General features: G+C 33.5%; 2 protein-coding genes across 3 annotated transcripts in view; one reads left to right on the forward strand and one right to left on the reverse strand.

The window, feature by feature from the left end:
* The window catches only part of LOC106168348 (uncharacterized), an 18,916-nt gene extending 12,290 nt beyond the window's left edge, over window positions 1-6,626 (forward strand). Inside the window, exons 19-28 of the mRNA XM_087005264.1 lie at window positions 341-473; window positions 816-1,015; window positions 1,188-1,278; window positions 1,426-1,633; window positions 1,839-2,029; window positions 2,447-2,602; window positions 2,839-2,975; window positions 3,245-3,491; window positions 4,654-4,819; window positions 5,092-6,626. Coding sequence (XP_086861390.1) covers window positions 341-473; window positions 816-1,015; window positions 1,188-1,278; window positions 1,426-1,633; window positions 1,839-2,029; window positions 2,447-2,602; window positions 2,839-2,975; window positions 3,245-3,491; window positions 4,654-4,819; window positions 5,092-5,168 — 1,606 coding nt within the window. The 3' untranslated portion in view covers window positions 5,169-6,626. The remainder of the gene's footprint in view (window positions 1-340; window positions 474-815; window positions 1,016-1,187; window positions 1,279-1,425; window positions 1,634-1,838; window positions 2,030-2,446; window positions 2,603-2,838; window positions 2,976-3,244; window positions 3,492-4,653; window positions 4,820-5,091) is intronic.
* Window positions 5,550-18,927, reverse strand: LOC106168350 (mitochondrial dicarboxylate carrier). Of its 2 annotated transcripts, none has more exons than XM_013547380.2 (11): window positions 18,788-18,927; window positions 18,207-18,417; window positions 17,099-17,218; window positions 16,384-16,544; window positions 16,065-16,106; window positions 15,786-15,900; window positions 15,525-15,617; window positions 14,098-14,178; window positions 13,617-13,673; window positions 12,462-12,563; window positions 5,550-7,038 (listed from the first exon to the last, which is right to left on the reverse strand). In XM_013547380.2, the coding sequence occupies exons 2-11, from the start codon at window positions 18,309-18,311 to the stop codon at window positions 7,033-7,035; spliced, it is 882 nt and encodes a 293-aa protein (XP_013402834.1). In that variant the 5' UTR covers window positions 18,312-18,417; window positions 18,788-18,927; the 3' UTR covers window positions 5,550-7,032. The 2 variants fall into 2 exon arrangements, with proteins under 2 accessions (XP_013402834.1, XP_013402835.1); XM_013547381.2 differs by lacking the exon at window positions 18,788-18,927 and adding an exon at window positions 18,510-18,648.
* Between the last annotated feature and the right edge of the window lie 2 nt (window positions 18,928-18,929).

Genomic DNA, 18,929 nt, shown 5'->3' on the forward strand with positions numbered 1-18,929 from the left:
AAATATAAGCATAAATTTTAAAATTTAGGACTTAAAGAAGGACTTATTGAAAAGATCAAGTCATTATTAATTATTGCATTTCACAGCGTATTTTACTTCAGACGTCACTGTAAAACACTTAAACCAATACATTAAAATTAAAATCTGTTTGCCTCAATTTGATTTATTTTTATTCTTTAGAGTAGTATTTACTCATGTAGCATTTATTTGATACCCTCTGAAGTCGGATGCTTCTAAAATAATATACAAAATTAATGTATCAATGATTTTGTAACAGACTACTAGCACACCCTTTGGTTAGAGAGTATTATTTGATACATTCTAAATATTATTATTTCAGTTCATCTGAAATTCAAGCAGCTAGTGGTGAAACTTGTCAGGAAATATGCAGGAAAATGGGAAATTTAGATCAAGTGAAAACGATTCTTCCACTAAAAAGAAGAGAACTAAAAGATGCTTGTCTAAAGTGCATTGTAAGTTGCACAGTTAATGAAATAACTTATTTGATATTTTAACCCAGTCTTTAAGAATAACGAGAAAAAATTAATTGGAAAATATGCTAAGCTGTGTAGGTTTCCTTGTTACAAAAATAATAAGTGTATGTTTTAGACATGAGCTGGAATGATGTCCAAACTAATGATGTATATTATTTGTCTGTTTCTGATTTTGATTGTACATGTACACAATCACCTTTTTAGTGGCATATTTGCATGCTGTAAAGTTTCCTTTTTCATTTTATTTATATTTTTAATAGTAATCAGGTTTGTTTGGAAATTTCTACATTTCCAAAATGATCAATTATAATCGATTTTCAGGGGAAAGAAACTGGAACCCTTCAAGAGGAAGATCTAGATGTCCTTGGGAATTTAATTGCTGAACTCAGTGCCAGCGAACTTCAGAGCAGAGTGAATAAAACAGCATTAGCCAGTAGAATTGAGATACTACATGGAAGCTGTAGAAAAAAAGATTTTAATACACAACTTGGTTCAATATTAACAGACAATTCAATGTTTGGGTAAATATTTGAATCCAAGAGAAAGAGTGTTGCTTATGAGACTATTCTGCACTTTTCCTTCAGTAAAATTATAAAAATGCCATTTTCATTCCTGCTGATAGATTTTGAAATGTTTTAATTTTTTTTTTTTTTTCAAAATAATAATTAATGCATTGTTTGCTTTGAATTGCAGTCCTCCTTCAGGGTGGGACAGCAATACAATGCTGAGACTGGGAGATTTGTCAACCACCCTATCAGAGACAGACTTTGGGAGCATCTCTGATGTAAGTATATGGTCATTCGGGTAACATGCATAAAAGGTACGTAACAAAACACATGGTATATAAGATATTAGGATAAATTTTGCACCATTTTGTGACTCCTGCCATTTTGGATGAGTACTAATATGTACATTTATTTTTTCATTTCAGGATGTAATAGTTGATTCACGAGACTCCATTATAAACTCCATCTCCCCCACAGATAGCTATTTACAAGAAACCAACAGGATTTGTCACTTTAGTTTGGATGACATTGACAAAACTGACAGGGAAATTCGAAAAAGAATGGTAGACAGTGCTGTTTTCAATGCAGTGAAAAGCACTGTTCAGGTGTCAAAGAGGGGAAGAGATGACATAGGTACATGGTACAGTAATATGACAATATGTCATATTTTGGTTTCATTTTGGATATATTTTAATATTTAATACAGGGGGTACTTTAATGTTTAGTGTGACTGATTTTTATAATGTATAATTTCTTATTTTTGTTCACAAATACTTTGTAAACTTAATTAATTTTAATTAATAATTATTATATTTATTCATTTATTTTAAATTTGTAGATAAGCGATCATCAGTGCCATGGAGTTGTGCAGATATTATGACTATGGGAAGTACCATTGTCCAAGCTACTGCACAGGAGTTGGAAGCTAACATAGACGACAGTGCTTTTGGTGATTGTATATTGAACTTAGGACAAGTTCAGGGATGGAGTACAGAGCAAACTGAAGTTCTGTTACAAAAAGCTATACAGGTCTGTATGATATATGGCTCTAATTAACTGAAACTTTTTGAATTTTCCCCAAAGTTGGGCGTTGTTCGTGGCTTTAGCTAAATATAATGATTCTTTTGGCTGAGGGAAATGGGTAGAATATATATTTATTTGTCATTTTTGTATTTATTTAATTTAAATTTATTGCTATTAATTTTGATTTGATGGTTTTAATATTATCTTACTGACTGAACAAATATATGAAATTAGAAAAGGCTATATATGTAATTACTTGAAATGTTTGCTCCAGTTAATTAACTTTGGACTAGTTAACTGCTTTGTATTCACTATGTTTTAATATATTTAACAATTTTTAAAATATTATTGAACTTCCAGCACCAATTTCTTAAAATTCAATTTATTAAAACAGTGTATGTATTTCTAATTAACCTATTTCAGTTATGGGGTCAACCGTGTACTATGAGTTCAGCTGATGTAGGACTTCTTGGCAGTATAGCAGTTGGTCTCAGTGGGTCCCATATTCAATGTTTAAACCTTACTCTTGATGACACAGTGGCCACTTTGGGAGGGCAGGCTACTTGGTCAGATGAGCAAGTGAGTAATTATTTTGGGCATGATGGTACAATTAAATGTCAAATTACAAAATCTTGGAGAAAAATATTAGCTATGTTTTTAGTTACACTACTCTACAATTACATATATGTAAAGTTGATGTCTAAAAAACGGCATTTTAAGGCAAAAATACATGTATTTAGATTTTGTTTATTTATTAATTTAAACAGTATGGGCTCTGGGCAGGAAACTGAACTTGGACTAAAATATCTTTACAGTTGACAAAGCTAGCAGAAAGATACAAGGCAACTCATGGTGCTGGAAGTTTGACAGAATCTTCTGTGGCAGTCTTGGGCCATATATTGTGTGGTTTTACTGATGATGAGTTAAACCAAATAAGTGGAAGTGTTTTCACGTAAGTGCTTAATTTTTTCCATCGTTGTGTTTCCATTGAGCTTGAGGTGCAACTTACATATTTATTATGTTTACATAAGTTTCACTTCATGATACTCTTTGAAATTACAAGCAATGATGACCTGTTAAACTGTTCACACTGATAAGGATAAAAAAGCATTCAGAAATATTTATCTTCAGTTGATTTTCCTCTTGATTGATCCTTACACAACCAGAGGATTGTTTAAACTTGACTAGGAACATTTAATATATTCTGCAATATATTTTCAGATCTGTTAGTGCTCTAGTAGGGAATCTTAAGATGTGCCCAGTTTCCAAGCTCCGCACATTAAAATCTGTCGCAACAGGAGCAGCAGCTTATGGTTCCATACATGTTTGGGATGCCTCAGTATTCAGTGATATTGGCATCGTCTTGGCTGGGTTAGTACATGAGGACTTTCAGGCAATAACTGATATAAGTGCAGTTGAGGGAATGCAACCACATGGCATTGCATTTGTTCCTTCTGAGGAACTAAAGGTAAGAATGTAATGTTCGTAATAGATTGATAATGGTCAGGGATGCTAGTGGGGTCCGGAAAGAAAACCTGAACTTTTTTTTGGCAAAGACGGGGGGGGGGGGGGGGGGGGGGGGGGGGGGGGGGGTACAAATTGATTATGAAACAATTACTATATTTCAAATTTTATTTAATAAATATATTTCAATATATGTCATCACAACTTCATGGTAATTTTCAACAGTTGTTTCCAAGGATAATCTTGACATTGACAAGATGGAAGTGCCATCAGTACATAAACACCTACCACCCATAGTAGACAGTAATGATCCCTCACGTAAGCTTGATAATCACCAGCATGATAATGATAGTCACTAAATGTTAATCCCTTTCATTTATCATTTTCAAAGATTGGTAATGGCTTTCGTGGTAATGCCCAAGCAACAAAAATGTGTAAAGACAACTACGTGCTTTGGCATGCTTAGTTGTTTTAGCATGGTTTTTCAGAGCTTTTTTACCACTGCTTCCGTACCGGATCACGTCGTTGCACCATACACACCAAGCTTCTCCGGGGGACTTTCGCTTCCGAACATAGGTAGAAAAAAAATCGTCATTATTGTCCTTTTCCTCCAGCCAACTCCAACTAAATCTATTTTTGACAGTAATGTCGATGTTTCTAATATCGTCTGTTCCCCTCTCCGCGAAATCCATTTAGTTTGGTTTAGTTCAAAATTCCGCGCACGCGGTGTCAAAACTTTCCACATGGGTGCCGACATTAAAGCCTACATTTCCAACCAATCAAGCGCCATAAATTAATCACGTGCTACGGTTGTGACTAGATATTGTGTTGAAACGCAGCTCTGTCGCAATGGTTGAAATGCGACGTTCCTCTGACGCATCGTTCGTCCAGTCCGCGACCACGTTAAAAACGAGAATTCCGGAACAAAATATAGTACCAGAAAATTTTATAACTGGACGCAAAAAACCGGAATTCCGGTAAAAACCGGAAGACTAGCATCCCTGTAATGGTGCGTTTAAAAATGTACTATAATATGATATGTACCATGGTACTCTCATAGAAAAAGAAATTATTTAAGCATGTATTAACGTTATCATTTAGCATAAAAAATATACCAGGCTGTGGGTTACATTTACATACAATATAAGGTACTCTCTTCATTTCAGGGTCTTTCTCCAACTTTTATAGCAGCACTAAGTCCACTTCAGGCTTCTGCTGTGACAGAATTGCAACAAGCACAGTTTACAACAGAGCAGCTGAAGGCCTTAGAAAATGCTTTGGCTAGCACACCCTATGTGGCACCAGTGGTACATGTAGTTGATAGTACAGCAGGTGGTGAATTCAAACTTGTCTATTGCATTCAAGACTGCACTATATTTTGTGAAGTAAATTTGATCTTTTATTGTGAAAATCAGTGGTATGATATTAAGGAGCTCTAAGCTAGTATCAATATGGTCAGTGGTGTTGTACATTTAATTTCGGACAAAAATTAATCTGAATTATGGAGTTCCAACAGTCTGTTAGAACTCCTTGTCTGAATCTACATTTTACCATTAAGCTTAAGTTGAGTAATGTATTTTTTCTACATTTGGTTTCTCTTTTAGGATTTTTATACAGCAGCAAGAACTGGTGGATAACCGTATGTTTTATTATGTCACTGCACCTGTTGAACTACAACTGAGATGAAAAAAAAATGCCCAAGCATGGACAAAGGAATTCAAATATTCATTTTTAATCCACATTCAAACAAAACAAACATTTGTTAATATTAATAGCAGACAATTTCAAGCTAATAAGTAGCATTTAATATGCCTGTTAATGTTGTTAAATTTCTTTATTGTTGCACAATAAAGGTTTTTTGTATTATATTGCTTGCTGTAATTGATTGTATTGTTATGGTTGGTTGAAATATCAGCTGTGTTCTATATTTACAGACAACTAAAGATGAAAGGATTGGTTCACAGAAAGTCTTATTGAATGTACTAGAGCAGCCAATCTAATATTTTACAAAAATGTATATATAAATAAATAAAATAAATGAATATACTAGTAACTAATATCATCATTTCTGAATAAATATTTATTTTGTCAGCCATGATACGATTAAATACAAAGAAGATAAAACTATTAAATATTAAGTAAAAACCTAAGCAACATGCATGGATATTGTAACCCTCTCCTGGCAGTGTCATTATATCATTATAATTACTGTTAGCAAACTGATGTCAGGCATACTACCTGTTGATTTTCCAGATCTTGCACTGGTAATATGCTTTATTACATTAAAATATTATAATAATTTATTAATACAAATGCGCATATAAAATGGCATAAAACTATGTCCATCACCCATTTGTATATCTAACATAAAACAATTATTGTAAAAACTATATAGAGGTTTACAATGGATTTCACCTGATACCAGAAACTATCATTTAAATGGCACTGTCCTAGAAAACCATTTTTGTTGGATCTTAGTTACAGTAATAGCTGCGTTACATATCATCATCAAAGGTTCTCTCATCAGAGACAATGGCACTGACATCTCTCAAATAAAATCATATTGACTGATTTGGCTACATTCTAAAAAAGTTCTAATGAAGCAAGGAAACACTTTATCAAAACTAAAATTAATTTCTTTCCAACACAAGACTGCCTTCTTTTAAGCATTAAAATAACTGTCAAGTGAGCAATCTAGTTTAACAGTAAAGTAATGATTAAAAATCCATAAATATTTTATGTTAGAGAACAAAAAAAATAGGCAGCTAAAGCAGCTTCATGTACAGACCTGTACCTTCATCAAAACTTTAGATAGCCAATAAAGTTTTCTGTTTTGTGCTATATCAATATGCATGTTGTGAAGTTGTGACACAATGGTGTATAAACACCAGCAATTATTATGAGTACTAAGACTGAACAAAAGCAAAAAACAGAACTTGAAAAAAAAAAAGTCTGATAAGACCCATTGTCAAACTTGACCTGTATTTTTGTCATGCAGATGGCCCCACAAAGTTTGAAGCAAAACACTGAATCTATATCCAAGTTTACCTGATAAAAGAAACCTGTATGAATCTACCCTTAACAACACAGACACTGGTGATGGCTGTATGTACAGACACAAGTAGGTCTGTACATAAAATACTAAAATAAAAAATGAAGGAATGCAAATATGAAGTGTTGATCTTAAAATAAGTTTAAACACCTCGTGGACTCATTTCACAAAAGAATATGATCCGAGAGCTGGTCTACACTTAAAGACATAAAATTTGAGTCTACTGCAGGATGTGTAGTTGTTCTCTAAAATATAACTACTGGCACTGTATAACATTCTGCACCTCATGCATTTTGTGAAACAAGTCCAACATTCTCAATGATGTGGGCAACAAATAAGTATCCAGGTCTAAAGCAAACTAAAATTTTTGGTCTTAAAGCACAGACCAACTTTTGTGAAATGTGTCTGCAGAAGTTAAAAGCGCCTTTAGTTTTGATAAAAACCTTTTGTTCACCATAAAATTATCACTCTTCATGCAATCTTCATTAACCAGTTACTTCTGAAATGAAAAATAATTCACTAGTGGTGTGACTGAAAAAAACTTTAACAATCTTTTATGCGGTTGTGAAATACAGTGTAACCTAATTCAAACTAGAGGATCAGAGAGGCGATACCGCCTCCGAATATTGTACCACCAGCTGGAGCAAGCGCATTCGTATAGACCCCCACATACACAAAATAAGGGACACAGCCACCAGTTTTGTGCTTGACAAGCTGTAAAAATGCAATCAACAAGAATTTTTAAACTTTTGCAAAAAATATATATGGTACAATCAAATTTAAGTTCTTCGTAAGATAGGTCAAGGGTCAATTTCAAGGTCACAGTAAATTGCCAGTATATGACTTCCTATTCAAGTTCAAGAGTAACTATGGACCTATCTCTGCCAGTTTTGGAGACAAAAGGAAAGCAAAATTTGCAAAGTTCAGTTCATGGTGAAAAGTAGGTCAAAGGTCAATTTTAAGGTCACATTTAGATTGCCAGTATATGACTTCCTATTCAAGTTCAATAGTAACTATGGACCTATCTCTGCCAGTTTTGGAGATAAAAGGGAAGCAAAATTTGCAAAGTTCAGTTCATGGTGAAAAGTAGGTCAAAGGTCAATTTCAAGGTCACATTTAGATTGCCAGTATATGACTTTCTATTCAAGTTCAATAGTAACTACGGACCTATCTCAGCCAGTTTTGGAGATAAAAGAAAAGCAAAATTTGCAAAATTCAGTTCATGGTGTAAAGTAGGTCAAAGGTCAATTTTAAGGTCACATTTAGATTGCCAGTATATGACTTCCTATTCAAGTTCAATAGTAACTATGGACCTATCTCTGCCAGTTTTGGAGATAAAAGGGAAGCAAAATTTGCAAAGTTCAGTTCATGGTGAAAAGTAGGTCAAAGGTCAACTTTAAGGTCACATATAGATTGCCAGTATATGACTTCCTATTCAAGTTCAATAGTAACTATGGACCTATCTCTGCCAGTTTTGGAGATAAAAGGGAAGCAAAATTTGCAAAGTTCAGTTCATGGTGAAAAGTAGGTCAAAGGTCAATTTTAAGGTCACATATAGATTGCCAGTATATGACTTCCTATTCAAGTTCAATAGTAACTACGGACCTATCTCTGCCAGTTTTGGAGATAAAAGGAAAGCAAAATTTGCAAAGTTCAATTCATGGTGAAAAGTAGGTCAAAGGCCAATTTAAAGGTCACATATAGATTGCCAGTATATGACTTCCTATTCAAGTTCAATAGTAACTACGGACCTATCTCTGCCAGTTTTGGAGATAAAAGGAAAGCAAAATTTGCAAAGTTCAATTCATGGTGAAAAGTAGGTCAAAGGTCAATTTTAAGGTCACATATAGATTGCCAGTATATGACTTCCTATTCAAGTTCAATAGTAACTATGGACCTATCTCTGCCAGTTTTGGAGATAAAAGGGAAGCAAAATTTGCAAAGTTCAGTTCATGGTGAAAAGTAGGTCAAAGGTCAATTTTAAGGTCACATATAGATTGCCAGTATATGACTTCCTATTCAAGTTCAATAGTAACTACGGACCTATCTCTGCCAGTTTTGGAGATAAAAGGAAAGCAAAATTTGCAAAGTTCAGTTCATGGTGAAAAGTAGGTCAAAGGTAAATTTCAAGGTCACATTTAGATTGCCAGTATATGACTTTCTATTCAAGTTCAATAGTAACTACGGACCTATCTCTGCCAGTTTTGGAGATAAAAGGAAAGCAAAATTTGCAAAGTTCAGTTCATGGTGAAAAGTAGGTCAAAGGTCAATTTTAAGATCACATTTAGATTGCCAGTATATGACTTCCTATTCAAGTTCAATAGTAACTATGGACCTATCTCTGCCAGTTTTGGAGATAAAAGGGAAGCAAAATTTGCAAAGTTCAGTTCATGGTGAAAAGTAGGTCAAAGGTCAACTTTAAGGTCACATATAGATTGCCAGTATATGACTTCCTATTCAAGTTCAATAGTAACTATGGACCTATCTCTGCCAGTTTTGGAGATAAAAGGGAAGCAAAATTTGCAAAGTTCAGTTCATGGTGAAAAGTAGGTCAAAGGTCAATTTTAAGGTCACATATAGATTGCCAGTATATGACTTCCTATTCAAGTTCAATAGTAACTACGGACCTATCTCTGCCAGTTTTGGAGATAAAAGGAAAGCAAAATTTGCAAAGTTCAATTCATGGTGAAAAGTAGGTCAAAGGTCAATTTTAAGGTCACATATAGATTGCCAGTATATGACTTCCTATTCAAGTTCAATAGTAACTACGGACCTATCTCTGCCAGTTTTGGAGATAAAAGGAAAGCAAAATTTGCAAAGTTCAATTCATGGTGAAAAGTAGGTCAAAGGTCAATTTCAAGGTCACATTTAGATTGCCAGTATATGACTTTCTATTCATGTTCAATAGTAACTACGGACCTATCTCAGCCAGTTTTGGAGATAAAAGGGAAGCAAAATTTGCAAAGTTCAGTTCATGGTGAAAAGTAGGTCAAAGGTCAATTTCAAGGTCACAGAAAGATAGCCAGTATATGACTTCCTATTCAACTTCAATAGTAACTATGGACCTATCTCTGCCAGTTTTGGAGATATAAGGGACTAAATGTTATAATTTTGGAGTTACCATAATGTGCCTTAAATTTCGTACAGAAAAAATTAATTAAAATAAAGAAAATGTTATTTTGGTCAAAATTCTTGAAATAGGAGGTGCTCTGAAGTTTCAGAAGTTCAAATTTGATGAAATAATGTCATTTTTGAACACAAGTTGTCTGCTTTGCCAAGCCTTATATTTTATTTTTCCAGAGTTCAAAATTTATTATCCATTACCGTACTGCACATTTTGCTTTTACCACCAATATGTACTTTTTGATACAGCATAACTCGAAAACCGTATGGAATACAAAAAAACCGAGACCACCTCCAGTGTTGGGCTTTACATGCTCTACAAAATGCAAAAAAGAATGGGTCTCTAGCATTAACGGTTCCCGAATTAGAGACAGTTTTCAGTTTCGGTATCTTATGGCCGCTACTCCTGTGAAAATGCACCGATTGACTCCAAATTCATGGAGATGAAAGATGACCTGAAGGGTAACACTTTCCAATAATATTATTGGTTAAGTCTGTGTAGTGTCTGAATAACAGGGCAAAAAAAATTTTTTTCGTAAAAAATTTCATTTTTTTGAAAATTTTGGCCCATTTGACCTTGAAGTAAAGGTCAAAGGTCAAATCCAAGGGTATATTTGAAATCTACACATATGACTTTTGGAAAGCCGTCTATAGAAATTTTTCCCATAACTCCTTCCGTAGGGTAGATAATTAGCATTTAATTTTGCCATTTTTAGACAAGGGTGCATTGTAATGAGTGCCACACCCAGACCCCAATACCGACAAAGCCCAAATTTTACGTGGAACGAGTTGAGATTATAGGTGACCTAAATCCATGAGATGGGTACGGGGGCCCTTACCGTCTAGGAGGAGAAGCGGTAACGGTAGCCGTCCGGCGGAGCCGGCGGAACGATCCGGACGGGACCGAAACCATGTGTACCGCCAGCGCTAACGCTGGTGGTACAATAACATGTGAAAAATCAAAATCAAAATGACTCTTGATGTTTGAATTTATAATGCCCAAAAAAATTAAATGAAAAATCGAAAGTTTACCTAAAAGTACTTAAAACAATTGTTGTGCACAATGTGTAACACTTATTTTTCTTTGGCATCATATTTTCCCATTTCAGCATCACAAAAAATAATGTTTTTTATTGCAACATGACCTTTAATTTGTACATTCAATAACTCTCCAATTAAGAAAACCAAATTCTTTTAAATATTATTTTTAAATTCCAATATCATTAATTGCTGTGGGTATAAAAATCAGGTTTTCTAGATAGTGAGTAAAAAGAGGAAAACAAGCTGGTTAATATGATTTGCCTCTGCAGATATCAGCATGTTTTCGACAGCAGTTTTAATTAAGAAAATCAGGAAATCCAATGTAACAGCTCCAATTATCACTGGTGTAAAACAGAAAATATACTAACAAAGAAAACACTGCAATGGCGGATTGATACCCCATACCCTCTCCAAAACACAACATCTCCATCCAGCAGTATGAGAAAAATGTACTGTTTTATATTTGCTGAGTGAAGCATGGCAATTTTCTAAAATCTTGTGCCCCCACCCCCCTCCATCCTGGATTCGCCATTGCACTGTCACACTGAGGCATAGAGAAAATAACAAGTATCAAAATAGAGTATGTGAGTTTGTCACCTTAAAGGGGAAAACAACTTTCTGGGGACCTAAATTCAATAAAATCCGACCCCCCTCTTCTCTCTAGATCTGCCCATCACGTTTTACCCACTGTAAGCGTAAGCCCAATTTTTGGAGGGGGGGGGGGGGTAATTATCCTGTGGTGACATCATTGCCTGAACTCTCTGCCATTGGCCTACACATTATAATGCGGTGTGTAATGCCTTTGCACGGGTACGACATGTTTACCTCACAAAGAAAGCACTAACGATACAAAAAATGGAACACATTATCCTGGACTTTCGTGCATTCTGATTATGTAAAACATATCTTCCTAGTAGCGCTTGGACTATTTTTAAAGGATTATTTAAAAGTGGCTATGCATATCATAGACAGCTGAAACCAGGAAAACTAACTGTATTAAAAAATTGAAATAAAATACTGTAAGGCTTATTTCAGCATTTATTTGCAAACATACATTTTCTATAGTATTATCTAATTTGCTGACAGTCGGGCAGTTGGACGATAAAGGCACGGTGTATGCTTATAAACAATGGAATAATACGCTTTAATTCCCAAAATGTTTCGATTCTGTTGATGTAAGCCACCTATGCACATGAGCAGTAACAGGTCCCCATAAAGTTGTATTCCCCTTTAAATACAGAAAAGGTTTGTGTACCTTGGTTGCCACATAAAGTTGGTAAATTGTAAAATATTTGTGCGACAGATTAGTCCAAGAGAGGAAAAAGCATAAGTACAAATAAATGAAACTAGAAAATAGAATAAAAATTAAAAAATATCAAAATAAATTCACATTAGTCTGAAGATTCAAAGCAGTAGTTATCAAAAGTTACATTACTTTATAGGAAAGGAAGTTAAAATAAGAAAAACCTAATCTATTAGGTGAAGGTTAAAGTAGGGCATAGTGAACAGAATGATTATAGATAATAAAAGAAAATATCAGAAAAGCAGCTTAAGATTTTGTACAAAAATCAAATTCTCACTTAATAATAAATATAAAGAAATTCAAAAATTGCACTGAGGACAACATTCCATTTATGATTAAGTATCATAAAAAGTATGTGAGAATTTGATTTGTAAGGTTAAGTATAATTGAATCATATGAGTGTTATTAATGTGAGTGAAGGTGTTCATCTAATGTGAATGAAGGTGTTCATCTACCTTGATGACTTCATCATAGCCAAAACGCAACCGCAACTGTTCAAAAAAGATGAACGTGAAAATTGTGTGTGGTCCAAGTCTCACCCAGGCAGGCACAAAACCCTGAAAAAATAGAAAATAAAACATCAATACAAATAACTAAATATACACATACACATGTAATTAAACAACACTTTTTTTAATCAAAAATCAATCCTATGACTAAAGCAAGATTTGTATTGTAACAGTACTGAAGATGTGCACATATTTTTTGTCACCTCGTACAACTAGGCTGTGACATACGTATATACTATATATATGATAACTATTCATCGCAGCTTGAGTAGAATATGCACAGGGGGTACCACATTTGAAAAAAGTTAACACAGGTTTTGAAATGCCATATAAAGTATGTGATTTGGATGGCTTCATCTGCACATTCTGAAAGTCTTTTCCAAAAATAGCAAGAAAAAACTTCTAGATGGCATTAGTGTTATGAAACCTAAAGGGACTGAACCTAAGAAGTTGTAAATTAATAGCTCCTGTTTAATATTAACAATTTTTAAAAATTTGTGGCACAATAACTTGATTAGTGTTTCACTCAACATGTACTGATTTTCAACAGTACACATAACACATTTCTGAGAAAATTGGATCCTTTTAATTCCTCTGATGACAATTTATTTCTTGAGAAAACTAAAAGATTTTGGTAAAACAGAAGTATTTTCATAAACTTTTATAAAGCTAAAGGCAGTGAGAGGTATTAAAAGAGATTTTACTCTGCTGCTTATTTTAACTTCAATTCTTAACTTTGTTTTTCTTTTTCATACATCAATTAATTTTTGATTTTCTCATCTTACACTTAAATGATTTTATACTTCACTAGTAAGAGCAACAGCAAAAACAAATTTCTGGGGTGTACTTTACACATATTAGCTGAATAAATAGCTGTTCCAGTCAACCACAAATGATCTTATATTTCAGAAATCATGACAATTTAAATAATGCATGTAAACCTTAGTGTTTATGTAAACTATCTCTATGATGAATTATCATTTGTGTGCATACAGTTTAATATCTTTTGCAGAGGGCATATAATGGAGGTAAAGATATGGATATTGCTTTAAGTTTCCATTGTTGTGAATCTTCAGAACATAACACATTCACAACACATACCTTGAAAAATCCTAATGGACCAACAGCTGCAATATCTTTGAAACAAGCTAAAATATTCTGAAAACAACAGAAAATTGTTGAACAAACAGAACAATATCAATATCATAATGGTCAAAATCTAATTTATAAATCCCACACATGCATCAATGAACAGACACACCTGCACACTCTCTCTCCTAATATTTCTGTATTATTCACATTTATTTTAAAAAACAAAGTGATTGAAAAAAGTGAAATTCTAAATTCATATACAGCAACTAAAGCCTCTGTTAACAAAGGAAAAAAGCTTTAGAATCCAGGGGCCATTTATTACCCAAATTTTGCCTTTAAAATAACTTTGGTTCAAGAAAATGACATATATTTTAATAAAGCCCTTTTTATCAACTGATCATTGTTGAAGTTGAGAATAAAACAACTGACCAAGACAAAAATTTGATGGTTCCATCTTATTGAAAGAAACCATACAATCGGATAAGCTCACCTTATATTGCCCTGGGGCAGCATTCATAAATCTTGTTTTCATCACATCCAATGGCTGGGTCAATAATGTTGCTATAGTACCCTATCATGAAATAATGATTAACAATAGGATGACATATTTGACAATTATAACAGGGTCATAAGAAAATGCTGTTAACTGTTATTACTTTGGAACACCAGGCAAAGATATTGCAAAAAGGTTCCATCATCAATTTTTTTTTTTTTTTTTTTTTTATTTTTATTTTTTTTTATTATGGAAAAAAAAAAAATAATAAGTAAATAAATAAACACAAATAGAGTATATATATATATGTTCCTTTCATACACGCACACATACCCACGTACGCACAACACTCATACTTGGTCACTGCTAATATGTATATTATCCTTGCATTACACAGTTGTGTTTACAAAAATAGACTAATTAGTTGTCTGTCCATTTCACTCAAATATAGTAACTTCATCTCTAAGTGCCTGCTGATTAACAAAACAAAATTAAATAAAATATAATAGAAAACTTAAACCCAAAAGATAAAGAAAGGGATGCTACTGCTATTCCCCTTCAACAAAAAGTGGTAACCATTGTGCCCATTGTTTAACAAAGTTGTCATATGTGCAAGATCCATGACGCAAAGCAATATTTTTTTCAACATGATACATAAATTTTATGTAACCCAAAAGACCTTGAAAGCTTGGGGTCTTTTTTTGTTTCAGGCACTTGTAAATATATAGTTTTCCAAACATAATAAGTAAATTAAAAATTTTACTTTCCGTTGTGCATTTTATTCCAAACAAGATTTTATAGTCATCGAGATCCAAATTGACATTAGTTTTTTCGAGTATATGGTCTTGAAACTTATTCCAAAGAGGACGCACACTATTACACTGTATAAACACATGAAGGAGATCTTCACGGTCTCTTTTACAAAAGCCACATATGTCATTATCCTGAATGCCAATCTTTTTCAAATAAGCACCCAAAGGGAGTATCCTATGTATTATTCTAAACTGAAGCCATTGTAACGTTGTATCTCGAGAAGTTCCAAAACAAGTCTCAAAAATTTCTTCCGTTTTTAAGCGAGCGTCCCCGTTATTGAATGGTTTTTGGTTCCATGTACAGACACCAGTGGGAATAATATTTTTCTTATTTAGGACATTATATACATATCTGTTTCCTTTTTCATTTAGCATAAGCCCCTTGAAATGAAACGGGTAGTAAGGGGTGACTGTAATAGCCACCTTTTCCTTATCAAATTGTCTTAGAAAAACCTTAACTGCACTGTACATGCTATTAAACTGCATAGTTTGGACTCTCAAATTGAATTTTTGTTCAAGCACATTCTTTTTCATTAAAGATATATTAATTTTAAACAACAAAGTCTGTTATATCAAGAAAAATGTCAATTTATCAAAATATTAAATACTTACAGCAATAAAACTACAGAGAAAATGTGTTCGCATGTTATCTTCAAATTTCCCTGTAGACATAACCATTTGCTTAATTTGGTCATAGAATGAAAGCTGAAAATATTACAAATATAACTCAATTTGCTTCTTCATATTTTGGGATGTATATTAACATCATTCCATCATCTATCAAAAGAAAGAATCGAAATATTATAATGTAGATGTATGCAAAGCAATTTCACCCCAATTTTACTTGTCAATGAGCAGCATGAGAGAACTTGCCTGACCAACAGTGACAAAGACAGCTCTTGAGCTAGCCATAGTAGCACCAGAAAATAATCGTCTTCCACCTTCTTCACTGTATACTCTCCATAATCCATCTAAGGCATGTTTGTAGCTAAATATGAGATCATATAATTTAACCACAATTTAATTTCACCATTCTTTTAAAATCAGGAAAATATAAAGAATTGTAGGCTATCTAATATTAGTATGTGTATGCCCAATCTTATAACTTTTTCTTTTATTCCAATCAAATATTGATTTAGTAGTGTTGCTTACCCTCGTCTCTGTTCCGGTGGAAGTTTCATGTCATTTTGCATTCTACAGTTAAATAAAAATACAATTTAAGTTGGAAGCAAAAATGCAGTCCATTCAATGTTGTGAACTACTTTCATTATTCGGTCTTTATTTTGTACATTTTTGTCATTTCTTGCACCTTATACCTACACATTAAATGCATGACTTTCAAAAACTGACATAAGAATCTATCATTAAAGATATAATTGTTTTCTGTAAATGAAAAAAATTGTACAAAAATTTATCAAAATGTAGTTTTTTAAATTTAAATAAGTCCCTGTTAACTTTAAACCAATCTCACCTGACATTCACCATATCTCCAGGTGTACCTACAACACCTCCTGTAGAACCTGCCACCGCTGCTACAAGAACTTTTTCATAAAATGGCATTTGCCTTCCATCCTCTGTCAGCTTCTTTTTAGCAGTTTCATAAATAGCAAATCTTGTCAGGGAATATGTCAGCTGTGAACAAGAAATTTTAAAATAAATCTCAGTGTAACAGAAGATCAAAATATGAAATGGATCGGCTTTATTGTTCAAAAATTCATCCTGACACAAGTCCCCAAATTATTGCACGAACAATAAAATGTGCAGCATCTGATCCAGCTTCAGTTCCGTCTTTGGTAAAACAGCAGACTGAGGTATACTAAGATAAAAAAGCATATGGTAATAGCATCAAGTTGGCCTGACTTAATACATTCAAGACTAATGTGACACGCTTCTGATCCAGTTCCATTTCTGACTTTGGTAAAACAGCAGACAGAGGTATATTTAGATTTAAAAAAGTGGTAATAACATCAAGTTGCCTAAGTATATTCAAGACTAATGTGACATGCTTCTGATTATCAACAACTTAATATACATAAAAACGTGACTTAAGCGGTTATGAAAGGTGTTACCTAAAATGGGTTAACACTGTAATTTTTACATTTTAGTGGTGTCTTAGATATATTCTTAAGATAATATCAATAAAAAATAAGAACCTACCAAAAATATCATTCAGAAACTATACCTACCTGTCTAACTAGGGAAGCAGATAGGCCATTGTATAAACCTAAAATTCCATCATTTTTCACAACCTTAACGCCCATTTTTACAAAGCCCATGTCTGATTTCTGTTGGGTCTGAAGATGGACCTGTCAATTTTTAAAGAAAACAAACATATAAGAAATCCACTATTCACTCTATTAATTTTATATGTATCATATGGCACTGAAGTTGTAAGGCAGTCCAAAAGCACTGAGCTGCAGTTCAACTCTCATCATTATTAATTTATTTCATCAATCAATTATTGAATCACCACCAAAGTCTAACTGATTCCAAGTTAACTCATTTCTGACCAATCCTTAAAATTTTATCAAAATCTATCTAATACATTTTGGGTTAGGCTTTAAATTACCAACATTGGCAAAAACAGCCTTTTTGCTGGAGGTAATCAAAATCCACATATATCATAAACTTTTTCAAATGATACTGTAGTCAACATAACAAACCTTTATAAGCTATGTTAAAGGGATAATAACTCTTCATATGAGATCTATATTTCAGAATAAAAACATTGTGAATAACTCATAAAAATATAATATATTCTGTTTTACCACAAAAAAGGCAGTTATAGCTATTATTCAGATATCTGAGCTTGTCTTTAGACCACGTGACCTCCACTGATGGCTATACTCTTAAGAGATTTTAACAAAAAACCAAACTTTTTAGAAAAAAACCAGGGACTAACTATGAATGTAAAAATGGACTCATTAATTAACCATTGGTAAGTATGGGAAAATTGTTGTTTACTCCAGGAAAATTCATCTTTTGGTCGAAACGAAGAGTTATTATCCCTTTAAACTAACAAAAGTCAATTACATATTACAAGAATTAGCATAAAACTGAAAAAAAAATATACTCAACTATTATGGACATTAATCTAAATAAAATCTTTTATTACTGTTGAACATTAAAATAATATTCGGTATTTTTAGCAAAAGTCAACTTCTGGCTGGTGCACCTATTATTATTTAACCAGAAAAAAATACAATGGCAATTTAAAACAACCATGACATTGCTAATCTATAAAACAGATTATAATGAAAACATCATGCTCAATGTTTTGGTTTGAGTCACGACCTTGAGGAGATCCAAGGGATGAGTGCAGCATGCTGCCCCTGCGCTGGCAAACCCTCCAAAAAACCAACGCCCGACTCTCTTAGTCTCTGGTTGTGTGTCAGACATATTTCACTAAGTACTAAGCCCCACGTCCTTCCACTTCTCCTTCTTCCCAGACCTTGATCACAACACCTGAGCTGCGGTTGGAATGCGAGTGAATGGTAAAGTCCTTCTGAAATGGGTCAAGGGCAATATGTACTAAAGTTGCATTAAGGTTCGATGCAAGTTAAAAACAGCTGGGTAATTAAGGGTCTGTTACCGTACCAAGGCCACTTCTGTCCCCGTAAAAATCGGCTCGGATTTGATTATCAAGAGACTGATGCTTAACAGGAGTTTATTTAGAGCAAGCGAACGGTTCAAAGTTAAGGAGTTACGTCATTTAACTGGGACGCGTTCAGATAACAAACTCATGATGGTTTTAAATCCTTCGATCGCCTTCCTTCGCTTCAGACAGGACGTGTTTTAAAAATCCTATACTTATATATCATGTATAATTTTTGAATATAGGGTTGTTTTAAATACAAAATTAACTACATTTTCACCTTTTTTTCTGCGCTACCAGTCATAAGCCTTTGTATAAAGTAAAAAAAAAATACGTTAAGGTCAACAATGAGCACGTAACTCTTCCACTTTGACCTTGATGGGAAATCCTTGCTTAATCGTTTTCATCTTGCCACCCATAGT

The sequence above is a fragment of the Lingula anatina genome, chromosome 2 (genome assembly GCF_051362555.1).
Source record: "Lingula anatina isolate TDL-2025a chromosome 2, LinAna3.0, whole genome shotgun sequence".
In the NCBI taxonomy this organism is placed as follows: Eukaryota; Metazoa; Brachiopoda; class Lingulata; order Lingulida; family Lingulidae; genus Lingula; species Lingula anatina.

What these genes read in the sequence shown, in the direction of transcription:
- LOC106168350 (XM_013547380.2), bottom strand. Translation starts at nt 18,311, where the DNA reads ATGTCTGACACACAACCAGAGACTAAGAGAGTCGGGCGTTGGTTTTTT. An exon ending in ATCCCTTGGATCTCCTCAAG is followed by an intron (nt 17,219 to 18,206) that starts GTCGTGACTCAA and finishes AAAAATTGACAG; the next exon opens with GTCCATCTTCAGACCCAACA. An exon ending in TTCTCTGTAGTTTTATTGCT is followed by an intron (nt 14,179 to 15,524) that starts GTAAGTATTTAA and finishes ATTTCATGATAG; the next exon opens with GGTACTATAGCAACATTATT.